This window comes from Cornus florida, unplaced genomic scaffold (genome assembly GCF_030987335.1).
Source record: "Cornus florida cultivar Cherokee Brave unplaced genomic scaffold, ASM3098733v1 CherokeeBrave_3.0.0_Hap2_Chr10, whole genome shotgun sequence".
Lineage (NCBI taxonomy): Eukaryota > Viridiplantae > Streptophyta > Magnoliopsida > Cornales > Cornaceae > Cornus > Cornus florida.
Genome location: NW_026775580.1, coordinates 99661019 through 99675499, shown reverse-complemented (window position 1 = coordinate 99675499; position 14481 = coordinate 99661019). Strand labels below are relative to the sequence as shown.

Below are 14481 nucleotides of genomic sequence, written 5' to 3'. Positions count from 1 at the left end.
GTTGTGGTTGGGTCACCTTGTCTATTCGGATGACACACTCGGACGCTTCCGGGGCGAGTGCTTGGTGTGATACTAGATCAATGGCTAAGTTTGGCTCTAATATCAACTGTAACGCTTACCCAATCATCTAAAAATTTAAATTATTAGGTAGTGCTGTATACCCACACATTTATACACATTCCCCATTTGATTGGATTGCTCCTGGTTGTTTTGGAAGTTCAGTTTCGAGTCCCGACACTTCTAATTTTCTAATATAACATTATAATCTTTAAAGGAGAAAAAAAAAATTTCTTCAAAAATTTAAGTAAAATATATTATTAAAACTTAACAAAAATCTCTCACCATCAAATTTTGGAAATTATTTTACACGTACAACTCCATGGACTAGACATCAACTTAGAAATTTTGCCAAGCATTGAAAAATAAAAATAAAATAAAAATATTTTACTTAAAAAAAATTTAAAAAAAATATTTTATATCGAAACAAGGGAGGAATTAGTCATAAAAAAATCTTTATTTATTTTTTAACTTAGTGATGAGGATGAATGCTCCAACTAAATAATTGGACCATTTTGTTGCTCCCTATCTAAAGAAAGGAAATAATAGGCTCTGCTTGAACTGTTTTTCCAGAACAGTTTTTTTGTTCTGCGAGTTTCCAAAATTCAGAAAATCAATTTACACACTGCTTGGAACTGCTTTTCAAGAACAGTTTTAACAGTTTTTCAAAAACAGAGTTAACAGAGTTATGGTTTTTAGAGAACAAAAAAAAGTTGTTCTCAGAATTCTCACAAAACCAAACTCATTTATTGAAAACACGGAGAACAGATTCACTAAATAAAAAAAGGCGTTCCTCTTCCTCGTTTATATCTCTCTCCTTTCCCCCTTTTTCTCTCTCTATTTATAGCTGAACTCTTCCCCTTCTGCCATGTCGCCAAATTTTTCAATTTCTGCAGATAGAGAAGATTCAGTCAAAGCAACCACCCTGAAATTACTCTGTTATCGTAGCAATCATCTTTTCCGTAGTGATCTGTGTGGCGAAGAACGCTAGAAAGGTAGTGATCTGCGAATAAGCCAAAAACATCTTAAAGATCAAATCTGTTTCTAAATTTCATCTCAAGCCAAGAAAATCTTCAAGACCCAATTTGCTTCTGAATATGATCTTCCAAGCCCTAGATTTGTTGTCGGCTTCAACTCTTCGATGATCATACTGTCTCCTGAAAACCCAACTTTGCTTTCGCTAACGCATCGAGTTGGGATTAGGGTTAGGTTTAGGATATCAGCGATTGCTGATTTATCTTTTTTAATGCTAGGCCTTTTAATTACAGTATTTGCGGATCCATTTATGTACATATTTAATGTCATGTATTATTTAATGTTGCTTAAAATTATTGAATATATTAAAACAGGTGCTTCTGAATTATATACACAAGTTTGATATCTAAATTTTTTTTCTTAGTAAAAGAAGATATTATGGAGCTTTTTGTTATTATTATTATTTTTTTTCCTTTATTATTATTATTATTATTATTGAGTTATGGAGATTTTTCTACTTCCTCATGAATAGATTTAAATTCATATTCTCTATTAGTCCATAAATGTCTTTAATTAAAATTTTTAAGTAATTAATTTAGTGTTAGTCAATATATATATATGTGTAATTAAAAATTTAATTACTTAAAAAATTTAATTATATATTGTAATACCCCTAATTTTAAAAAAGATATAATGGAAATTTAATTAATTATTTATGTGCATTTTAAATTGATAAATTGATTATTTGTTTTGTGTGCATTTAAATATGATTATCTGGCTAAGTGGTTAATTGTTTTACTTGTTTAAAATTGGTATTGTGTATTTGTTTTATGTTATTTATTTATTTTAACTTAATTACGTGCAATTGGGATTTATTTTATTTATTTGATTAATTTGTATTTTTTTATTATTACGTGTTTTTAAATGGTTTGTGTAACTTATTTGATTTAAGTTATATGGTTGTAGCTATATTTACGTTTAGGGTTTTGGTGTTAAGTATTTTGGTTGGCCGACTTATACTTGGGCTGGAATTAGGATTAGGGTTTTTTTTTTGCATGAGTCTATATATATAGAAAAATATTTGTCTGCAAGACACCCTTTTCACATAATAATCTGGAGAAGTAAACAGAGGGAAACTAGAGAAGAGAGAAACAGAGAGGTTTGAAGGGAAAAACACAGAGGGACACAGAGAGAATCAATTAAGCTTTCAGCTATGGACTAAAGGTGTACCATAGAGGAAGGAAGAGGTTGATGCTGAGATAGAACTGGAGCAGTAGGAGAGTTGCCGGTAGTTTACAGTTCGTCGGAGAAGTTAGCAACGGTGTTGAAAGGTTTCAAACCGAAACCTAAAGGCAAGTTTCAGACTATCTCTTTCCCCATAAACTTGTGTTCTGTGCATCTTGTATAGACTCCAGGAACTTAATTAAACTATTAAAAACGGATTTTATGCATTGCTAGATGATTTTTGAAATCTGTTCTGTGTTTTTAAAGTTTAAACCCGTTGTTGCTTAAACTATTCTGTTGTGAGTTTAATTTCTGTCGTTTGATTTACACTGGAGTATGAGAGGTTCTAGGACTATAAGAACTTAAATAGAATCCAAAGAATGCTACAAAAGTTTGGGATATGACACTGGACTTCGCCGGAAGCGAAGAATAACTGAATTGGTTGTTTGCATAAACTGTTTTTGTCTTCAAATTAGATTTTTGCCAAACTATTCTTAGGGAAATCAAAGGAGTTTCTAGGAGTATTAGGGCTTAAATTGAACTCTTAAAATCCTTAAGAAACTTAGGACAGACAGTTGGAACTTCTACCGGAAGCAAAGACGAAGCAGTGAAGCAGAGAGGGGCTCTCAGGGGTGAGAGCCGGCTCCTAAATGGTAGGAGCCGGCTCCCATGAAGAGAGAGCCGGCTCTCCATGAGGGGGAGCCGGCTCTAGAAGCCTAGGAGCCGGCTCCAATAAAGGGGAGCCGGCTCCCATGGGAAAAAACCCCCTATGGGGTGTTTTCTGTAATTTTTTCGGAGTTCTGGGGTTAAACGCAAATACTGAAAATTAAAGGGGGTTTCAAATATGTTAAAATTAACCTATTAAGACCCTTAAATAGTTGGTTTATGCTAGGGTGCTAATCTTAAGGGGCATCAGGAAACAGAAACGTGGAATAGACATACTGTCAAGGAAGGATGAATGTTTAAGTTAATAAGTTTGTTTTAATAACTTAAACTGACTGGTATCGAATTACTTTTGGGATGTTATATAAATTATTTATATACTTTAATGGAGGCCAGAAAGTTCGGTGTAGGATATGGGCATAGACAGTATTAACTTAGATATTAAATGGAATGCTGTGAGGAGTGGTAGGAATTTTAGTTGCTAGTTTTGGTTTAGCGAACTAAATGGACTAGTATGGGAATACAGTTGGGGTTTCATATAATGAGCAGTTTGGAATTCAGAGTGTCATATTATATCAGGCACAGGTTTTGGAGTGGAGGATCAAAGGGACGTCATGTGGTGTAAATGCTAACTTTCATGCTGTTAAGGATTGTGGAGGATTTCATTACTTGTCTTTGTTTTGGCAATTTAAATAATATAGTATGAGAGGATGGTTTGGGATATCTAGTATAATGTATTTAGTTCATATTTCTGGCTGATCATTATAACAGGTTATGGATGTTAATTGATGAACTGTTTAACTTCTGTTTTATCAATTGTATGGATGTGGATAATATAAATTGTTTATCAATACTTTAACAATTTATTTGGAGGATTAAGGATTATAATCATAGACTGGATGCATAATAGGATCTTAATAATATCTGTTTTCTATTATGCTGGTTTCTGGATTTATTTGATGTTCTAATGAATGTGCATCGTTTATGGATCATTTGCATTATATGTACCGGTATGGGACGGTGACATATCAGGGATGGATTAGATCAAAAAGCTTAGTCCTACCCCTTCTTACATACGGAATGGATTAACTAAAATAGTTAACTCCTACATGAATACATGTCCTGTCAACTAAAACAGTTGAACGACATAATGGATGCTTGTTTTATCTTTCGGCATTAGGAAGGAATTTATATATATATTTATGGTACTGTGATACGAGCTTGAGTCTCCTGATCACGGTTAGGGTGCGTATATCGCAAAGGTTGAGTAGCTAGATATAGCAAATGTTCCCTGGTAGGTCTAGGTACTTGGCCGCTGAAAAGCGTGTTTTATAGGTCACCTTCTACCCAGGCTGAACTATGTTATAGGCTAGTGAGCATCCTATAGTGTGTATTTATATATCTATGGACTATTGTAACTATTGTTGAGCTATCTAGGATGTATCTGCGTATCGGGTTTATGTACGGATTGTAGTAGGATGGAACTTGCATGTGGGCCTGACCCACCTTTATTTTTCAGGTGTTCGTGAGTACCAGGCTTGGGGTTTGATCGTGGTGATGCAGATACAGTCACTCACTCTTCCGACTAAATAGGATTTTTCTTTCTGGTTTTAGTTTTGGATTTTATTCTGTAAAGTTTTATCAGTTGAGATTATTAGGGGTCCACTAGTTGGATTCCCGAGTTGTACGGATTGGAAAGTTAGTTTATATTAAAACTTTTATTTTTGGAGGAGGTTTTACAATTAGAATTCTTTTCATCATATCATTATTTTATTCTTAATTCAGTTTTATTCCTGCTTGTTTATGTATTGATTATCTGGTATCCTTCGGATCTGTGCCCGGACTTGATCACCCGTGGCTCTAGAATCAAGGGGTATCACATATATCACTAATATTGTATAAGTAAAAATGTCATAAGATGGTGATTTTGTTGTTAAAATGAATGGTAACACTAGTTAACATCTAATAAATAAATGAACGTTATAAAATTTCCTTTTATTGCTGAAAAAGGGTTTACAAAAAACAGTTTTCTGTTTTGGTAGTTAAAAAAAATTGTTCTTCAATTTTTTAGTTTAATTATAGCACATCAACTTTGTTTTGTCTAGGTTCTTGGAAAATTAAGATGGACATAGATTGGAGTGACACGTCATCTTCATCGTTTAGTGATTCAGATGAAGATTTTGATGACCTTGTCGATTATATATATTTGAATTTGATGCAAGAGTATGAAGATTCCTTTAAATCCAAGGTATCAAAAAGAACTTCGGGGTTAACAGGTCATGAGTATGTTCAGGAATTATTGAATGACAATGCTGCTTGTTTGATGGTGCAGCACAAATGGGAGCCCTTAGAACTTATCTGACAAATCAAATGTAGGCATCATTCAGAGGCAATGCTAGATGAAGTTTTTTTTTTTTTTTTTTTTTAATAATTCTTCAATGTTTTGCTTTGATTACCTATTTGTGTAATTCTCTAATATTTTGTTTTGGTTATATATGACTAAAATTAATGTTTGTACAACTAAAAGTGCATATGACATAATTAATGTAACTCTTTTATTGTGTTTCAATTTAGTCAAATTTTAATTAAATTTGATACATTGTATTTGTGCAACTTTTATTAAGTATACTTGCTAAAATGAATTCACATCCAACACTTATTTAATATATATATATATATATATATATATATATATATATATATATATAGATTAATAGTTAATATCTTCATTTAAAGAAATAAAAGAGTGATGTACAATATTTTTATTTATTTTCTTAGTTCAGAAAATTAGTTTCAAAAACTCATACAACCAAGCAGTTTTATAACTTTTTGTTTTTCGGAAACTGTTTTATAAATTTTCTTAACTAAGTAGGCTTGAAATCTGAAAAAACTAAAAATTGTTCTTTGAAAATTGTTCTTGAGATCTGTTCTTGAGAACAGTTTTCATAAATTCATTCCAAGTATGGCCATAGTTTCTGTTTTCCTTCTGAAGTCCCAAAAGAAAATGAAATTGTCTTCAAATTCATCACCTAATTTTGTGAGGTATATTTAAAAGTTTTCATTAGTAAGCCTTTTGGTTTGAAATATTGAATCAGTGTGTTGGAATTAAAATTGAAGTACATTTAATTTAAAATTTGTGTTCTATTTTAATTTCAAAAAAATCCCAAACACTACATACATATTTAATGAACTTAACAAGTTTTTAATAGTCTAGTGTTTAACGCCATTATGCAATGGGACTGTTCAGTTGGTTTTCCCATCAACGACTAAATACATTGGATTGACATTAGATGGGAAGGTAAACTGAACTTCCAGGCGAGAAGTTCAGATGGCGCTGGGAGTTCGTGACTAGAGTATTAAAATTTGACTTTTTAATACTATAAAATTAGATTATAAAATTAGAAAATTGCTACTATATATTGATCATCGTAAAACACTTTTTACTTTTTAAATTTTGATTATTTACTATAAATCAATTGCACTTCAGTTTGGTAATTTGAATATTGAAAAACAGTTTTCTTCAATTTGATCAGTTTGACAGTTGCATGTTCATCACACCATCAATTTTTGTCTGATTTCAAATCGGTATACATTTGAGTTGTGAAGCTCACGACTCTTTTATGAGGGTGTATACTGTATACTATATATATATATATATATATATATAATCTTGTCCGACTTTATTTTTCCCTTCCGAATTCAGACAAATAATATTAATAGTAATACGAACTCGTAGTGAATATTTCAATTCAAATTTTACAGGTTATTAAAAAATGGTTTCCCCTTTATTGATGTTCCAATTCCCGCATATTCTGTTGGTTGATTTGATAAATTATCATTCAAATCTTGTTAATTACAAAAGCTAAAGACTGAAAAGGAGCTCGCACTAACGCTTTCATTTCTTTGGTTCACTCTCCAACGCAGACGAATAACCAGGTATGAAAGCTCTGCTCAATCCCGACCCTACGATCTCCGCCTTCTCTCCGATCACCGTCAAACCTCGAGCCTTCACGCCATCCAAGATCCGAGCCTCGCTTCAGTTCTCTGCGAATGATGGAGGCCGTTGGATTCGACGAAAAGGTCGGTTGACTGTGAAAGCAGTTTTGGATTCGGCGACGATTGATCAGCTAGGGCTTCCGGAATCTGATTTTCGAAATCCGGCGATATCGTCATCTTATCGGAGCTCCAACTATACGAAACCTAATCAGACGGTGTTAGAAGCTCAGGCTAGAGTCTGTACTGGCCCTACTCAGACGAGGCCTCTCTCAGAAGAACAGGCTTTTAAGGTTTTTGAAACAATTTTGAGATCAGGTTCATCCTTTACTTCTATTCCTTTTTTCCATTTTTCTTCGCTCTTTACATCTTACTTCAGATATTTATTATGTATGTATTTTTTGTGTGTCTATTTATTATGGGTTTGTGCGCTGTTTGACTCATTTCATGAGAACAATTTTGGATAGAATGCAAAATTCGGGTTAAAAATCGCTGATGTTTATAATAATGGGTTAGTTTCTTAATTGGGCTAATCTGTTCATTAAATTAAAATCTCTGAAATTTTCTATATTTTTAGCAAGTTGATCCAAATAGCTTAAATCATACACCTAATAATTGACGAATGTCCAAGGAAGTAGGAACAATTCCCGAATCATGACATGGAATTCCAAAAGTATACCAAATATTTCAAAGGAAGTTTATTCCCAATCTTGAAAACTTCAAATGCTATACTCAAAGATCTTCCTCTGAATGCTTCTTTTATTATTGAAATGGTTGTTATATTTATACCATTTTCTTTAAGGAAGTTTTGTCATATTTGTTGTTACTAATTCCCTGAAATTCCAAAACGTCAAATTGTATTGGTTACCTACAGCCCGTTCGTATGCACTTCTAAAAGTAACTGTTGTAGAAAATTTTGAAAAGCAAATCAATTTGAAGGAAAACAATAATAATCACAAAGTAATAAAGTATATTTTCAAAGTAGGAAACATAAAACATGAAATGCTACCCAATAAAGACTCTTTGACTTGATACTCTTTCTACTTTCTGCCTTACTGCACTATGGAAACCTGACGGTCGTGCTTAAGTATTGTACCATAAGTTCATCACTTTAGATAAGTCACCTTCCAATGTGGTTCTGCATATGTCCTTAGGTGTGGTCTTTATAGAAAGTATAGATAGAAAAAGTATGGCTTTCTTAAATTCACCCACCATGCTGGCACCAAAGTAATTTCTATGCATGCCAATCATATCGTGGAATCCCATCTAGATCACAAACTAGTTTATTAACCTTTTAATGTTTTTTAGATTTTTATTTTGTTTATATATCTACTTCTTTGCAATCGATGAACATTTGATGCTGCTAAAAATGTGATTAAGCAAATTGGACCCCACCAGCGCAGGATTATGAAACGGGTGGACTAGATATACATTTAACTTTTGGCATTATTATGCACGAATTGGTTGTAGTCAAAGTTGAGCTCACGTCACATGCTTGGCTGCCTGAACTTGTATCATTATTTTTAACTGTGATACTGCTGATCGCTGAAAAGTGAAAAAAAAAATGTAGGATTCCGTATATAGCTGTAGCTTATTAAATTCAGTCACCTCGTGACAGCAATTAGTTAGCAAGGGCTGTTTTTTTTTGTTTTTAACTAAATTTTGTTTCCTGTCAGCCAAAGGAGAACTCAAAGATGAGGAAGCAGTTTCAAAAGCGCAACTTGGGGCTTTTTTTGCTGCCATGACAATTCGTGCAAATGCCTTTCCAGAAGCAACCCAATGGAGTGAAGGGGAAAGGCTTGCAATGAACACATATTGGCCACTTTTAGTTCGAGCCCTTCCCCCAGATATAATCTTCATAGCTGACCCAGAAGGCTCAATAATGGGAGTTGGAAGTTCCATAGGGCCCCAATTTGTTGGAAATGGCACTACTGAAATGAGATTGGTAGGTGCCCTTAGGGAAGTTTTGGCAGGGGGTCATCTTGGATATCAGGAGGTTCAAGGTGTTTTAAGAGATGTTCTCCCTGTGAAATTGGTGGACATGCAATCAGATGATTTAAGTGAGTCTCTGCTTTCAGCATTTTTTATAGGCCAGCGTATGAACAGGGAAACAGACCGGGAACTAAAAGCCTATTGCCTTGCATTTGATGATGAACTTGGTAATAACCTCAATCCATTAATCAATTGATAGTTTGAGTATTTCAAATCAGTGTTGATTGTTTTATCCCCAGTCTACTTATATATCTATTGATCATCAGGTCCCCCACCAGTTGCTGATGTCAAGTCATTGACTCATTATGGTGAACCTTATGATGGAAACACACGTTACTTCAGGAGCACTCTGTTTGTTGCTGCAGTCAGGTCCTGTTATGGTGAATCTTGCTTGCTTCATGGGGTGGAATGGATGCCGCCAAAGGTTATTAGTCAGCTTACTTTTCCATTGTAACCTGCGCATCATTTTCTTATAATGTTTATCCCAAAATGTTATTTTGAATCAGCATGCTGATATTGCCAGTAATGCATTTGTTCATCCAAAGGAAAATTTTCTTTTGAAAGTGGCATCAGCCTTATGAAAGCATCAACTTAATTTTCTTTCTACCCTTGCAATTGTTGCATCCAGAGGAAGATTTGTTTGTATGCAAAATACATCCTTGTAAATATCTGCACCGTTATATATTATCTAATCCTATTTGTTGTGTTTGAGGCATTGAAAAAGAAAATAATTTCAATCATACCTGTGAGTTTTACAAATTGAAATGGCTTCTGTTTTCAGGGTGGAATAACTGAAGAACAAATGCTGAAGTTCATGGGAGCAAATACACACTTATCACCATTGCAGGCGAAAAAACTTCTTGAGGTCTTTGTGGTTATCCAGTTGTCTTTTTTAGTGCCATCGTTACACTTCTTCTCAATTATTTTCTTGTAGTGTTTGACTTTTCCAAACTGTTACTTCAGGATGAGGAAGTTGGTTTTGCTTATGTAAGTCAACGTGAAGTTCAACCATCTCTGTAAGCAAATCTAAGCTGATATTTATCTTTCCACCATTTGTATTTTCTTTTCATATATGTATAGACATCTTTTTACTTCAAGCGCTTCTTTAATAACTCAGGGAAGTTCAGGAATAGAATTATTTACAGAAACAATAATTTAACCAATAGCTGTATATTGAAAAAAGCTTATATATATTGATGTTTACTGGTTTCAAAGAATTGATATTTGACTTCTGAAATGGGAGCTAGGATCTTATCAGATGCGGATTCCTATATTTATGAAGTCTGAATGTTGTTATGTTTAACTTGATAACTTCAACATTTTGAACCATTTGATTGAGGTTTGGATTAGCATTTTTTTCACAAATCCACCCCAAGTTGAATAAATATGAATTAAGGAAAGATGATCTCCTTTTTATTCTTTTTCTTTTTTACTTTCTTTCTTTCTTTCTTTCCTGCAACAAAAAGTACATTTTATTTATTATTTTTATCTATTTTCTTGATGGGTTCCATAGTATATAATCCTCAATATGTATTCTATCCTAGAGTCTGCTTCGGTTGAAGATGGCAATGTTTGATTCCATCTTCAACTTTAGTTTAGAATGGATCAGTATTTACCCTCCTTTTCTCCTTTGTAAAGGCAGATGTCTTGTTCTACCCCTTGTCTTAGGATACAGTTGGCCGTGAATACAAAATCAGCATCACCAGTGCTATTCCTCCTGTGTGATGCACACAGGGTGTAATCTGTCATATGCACTTCTCAGAATTTAGAATTTAATAAATCTGGTAACACTAGTTTTGTGGGTTTTCCAGATATTCATTAATTGGATTGAGGGAACATATAAAGAAACGTCCACCACTGGCAACAACGGAGAAGGTTCAGCAGTTTGTGAGGGTAAGTTGCATTGTTTCTGAATTAGTGTTCTGAGCATCTTTTTCCTTCTACTTTTGAAAAAACACTAATTCAAATGAAACTTGATGAACAGATGCAGAGAAATGTAGCTCTACATAAGAACAACATTTAGTGAATCTAGTGATGCTCCTCAGGTTTTTTTATTTTTATTTATTTTTATAAATTTTTTTTATTGGGATAGGTAAGTACTCACACACACTTTTGCCCACACCCGGGCTCGAACCCCTCCCCTCCTAGTTTAGGGAGGTTATACCATTGGGGAGTGATGCTCCTCAGCTCTTTGTTGTAAACTTATTATCCAATTAGTAAAGCTACTTCAAAAGAAATAATTTGGTTTACCACCAAAATATGTTCAAATGTAAATGTGCATGACTCCTTCTAGCTTTGATGAGTATAAGTTCTTTTTTAATTGCTGTCCTAAGAGTCAATCAACACTCCAACTTAACTCATAGTTGTTAGAGTATTACTTATGTTAGAGAATTATTTTATTTTTGAGGGTAGTGCTGTCTTTTCCCTCTTTTAGCTGTCAGCCCTCTTTAGGGCATATTTTATTCATCTTTGTACATTGTATTTTTGTATTCTTATGAACACTCCTGTATAACATTGTAACTTTATTTGTAACCTTATTCTCTATCTCTTTACATCTCAAAAATTGCATTGCATAAACATTATGAAAAATAGGCTAGCGGGAGGGAAGCAATTGTTGCTGGATTTTATCATGAAGGTTTCGAGGAACCACTGTTAATGCTAATGAGAAGAAGAGGTGTTCAATCAGGTTTGGTGGTAAAGGTACTTCACTTCTAGCATTTTGTTACTGATCAGTATCAAGATATCATGATTGATAATTCCTTTCTGCTGAGAAGAATATGGTTGATTAGAATTCAGAATATCATTTCATGAAATTCCTTTTTAAATATATGTATATATAATAATCTAACTGGTGCTGATAGTGTAGGGTGAGGAAGGTGCCCTTTCAATGACGACAAGATTGCGGTCAACAAGCGCATCAAAAGGACTCCCTGTGAATTACTGTTCAGGGTTCCGTTCACTGAATGCATTGCCTGCTTGTGAAGCAGATGGTTTGTAATTTTTCTGATCTTATTTTTCTTTATTCCCCTTTGAACTGTTTATGAATCGGGATCTGTTTCTGTAATTACTCTAGATATAGCTTATGGTCCTATTTCCACTAGATGCATCACACCAGATGACTGAGCTTCATGGATCATTGCATTAAAATTAAAATGTCTTAACTTTTTATGTTGCAGGTGTGTCACGGGAAAGTTTCAACTTTGAGGTTAATGCGAAGGACTATGGCTTTGAACCCACTGATACTCCAAGAACTGATAGATCGGTAAGGGAATTAATTCCACAAGGAAATTGTTTTCTTTTCTCATATTTGCTTAACTTACCAATAACCCCTAGCTTGCTTTTGATGCAAATATGAAACCCACAGCATGCCCAGGAGCAAACTGCTCAAAGTAATATTCCTCTGCTGCTGTGTTATCGCCAACTATTTCAAAATTGGTTATCAACTGAATAGATGTACTTGCAACAAAAAAATTGGTTTGAAATTCCACTAGATAATTCCAGAAACTGAATCTTGTCAGGAATTTGTCAAATTGTATGATCAAATGATTTCTGAAGTTCAAATGAGAGTATTTTGCGGAGTAACTTGTTACAACTTTCAAATCATTAGGCATAGTTACGATCCGGACCATAATAAAATGCTAGCACCGAACTAAAAATCATATTCATTTTAAATATCTGCTTTTGAGTAAATCTTTTTGAGATTCTAGTTCTTTTTCTTTCTTTTTTAAATTTATAAATAATTATTTCCTTGGGTATGGGAGAGAGGAAAAAAAAAATGGAGTTGCAGACACTGGATTCTTACAATTTTAATCTAGTTTTAGGATCTACATAAATTAGAAAACTTTTCCCTCGTATTTTTCTTTTTGGTTATATGATTGGTTCAGTTTACTCCCGAGAAGATGGAGGCTTCTTTGTTTTTGATCCACCATGTGTTTCTTTCTCAAATTATACCTTAAATCAGGTTTCAAGGAATATAGAGCTGGGGTTAGCAGCTCTACATGGCGAAAAAGGCCCAGCTTATGATCGAGTAGTCTTAAATGCTGGAATGGTTGATCACTTGCTGGGATGTGATGGTGCCCGAGATATATCCTCAGCCATGGATAGAGCGAGAGAGGCCATTGACAGTGGTAAAGCCTTAACAAGGCTCCTTAATTACATAAAGATGTCTCACAAAGTGAAGTGAAAACATTCTCGGTTTTGGATGGTGCTTGCTCCCTTTTGTGCCTTCATTTTGTAGAGGGGTAAATTTTTTTATTTACATGAATTGGTAAACAAAGGGGGAGTAGGATCTTTGCAGTTTTTTCTGGAAATTAAGCTGTTTGCGATTTTTTTCTTTCTTTTTTCATTACTTGTACACAACACTGTGATAAATGTAACCCCCTACATCAGAAGAATTTTGATTACATAGTAGCAAATGGTATATGTCTCCTGATATGTAAATTCTAGAGCTTTTGCATCAATAAAATCCTAGGAATTTTAGGAATTTTACTGTTGATTCTATTTCAGTGGATGCGTGTGTATAACAAATACAAAGAATAAACCAGTATCTTGTGTTGACTATTATAACCCTTTTATGCTCAAAGACTTCACGGTTCAAAGGTGTGAACCTGGGTCAAATCAGGTGTATTGAAGACGCGGACGAGGGATTGTAGTAGTGAAATTTTCTCCGACTTTGCACACTATCATGTATGTTGAGTCTGTTGACTCGGTTGAGTCGAACCCGGTCATGAACAATTGAACCCAGGCTCGAGTTCATCTTTTTTGATGTTATACAAACTCAAGTCAAATCCAATTTGAACCTAGAAAAAAGAGTTGAAGCACAGTTCCTTTCAGTTGCGATCCTACTCACAGTATTCTAAGCTTTACTAAGAATAATGAAAAGCATTACTTAATATGATATTTATTAATTCTTTCAGTTATTCACATGAAAGAATTAATAAATATGTGGTGGAGGTCAATTCTCCCCCACAATTCACATACGTAGACTCAATTTTAAATAATGGGTTCTCTCTTGTTAGCAGATAAGGTGTATATCTATCAACCCTAGTGATTTACATAATATTAAGGAAGATTAAAGAGTTTATATGGATTTGGTACTATTTAAAACACGCAGTCACAATCAAACTATTCCATATATATATATATATATATTTTGTAAACCAAATTTACATGCTTGAAAATGTTGGCTTAGCTATGCAGGCCACATTTTGTTAAAGATGGGTAGAAAAAATAAAAGTGGTCTAGATTCAGCCCCCAGCCCACCTTTTTTCTTGTAGATTATTATCCTACATGACCAGGAAAGATAAATTATTACTAGTAATTGGGTTGATTATGGCATAAATGATGGGATTACCCTTTTGCTTTGGCAGCCCTCTTCATGACTAACAAAATGATTAGAGATTTGGGTCTCTTTGGTTTATAATTCAGAAAATAGTTCTCAAGAATTCAAAGAATAGAAAATAATTTTTAAAAAATAATAAAAGACAGTTATGTGAAAACAAGCCATTTTCTAATTGAGTTTTTAGAAAACAAAGTCAAGCATGTGTTTTTTTATATAATTTTTTTTTTTTTTTTCAT

General features: G+C 33.7%; 1 protein-coding gene across 1 annotated transcript; it reads left to right on the top strand.

The window, feature by feature from the left end:
• Positions 1-6659: 6659 nt before the first annotated feature.
• LOC132276325 (uncharacterized) lies at positions 6660-13351 on the top strand. The gene is made up of 10 exons (XM_059777699.1): positions 6660-7230; positions 8589-9071; positions 9171-9328; positions 9686-9769; positions 9868-9920; positions 10716-10797; positions 11497-11604; positions 11771-11894; positions 12081-12166; positions 12866-13351. Exons 1-10 carry the CDS (start codon positions 6858-6860, stop codon positions 13085-13087), a joined length of 1773 nt encoding a protein of 590 aa, XP_059633682.1. The 5' UTR covers positions 6660-6857; the 3' UTR covers positions 13088-13351.
• The last annotated feature ends 1130 nt before the right edge of the window (positions 13352-14481 follow it).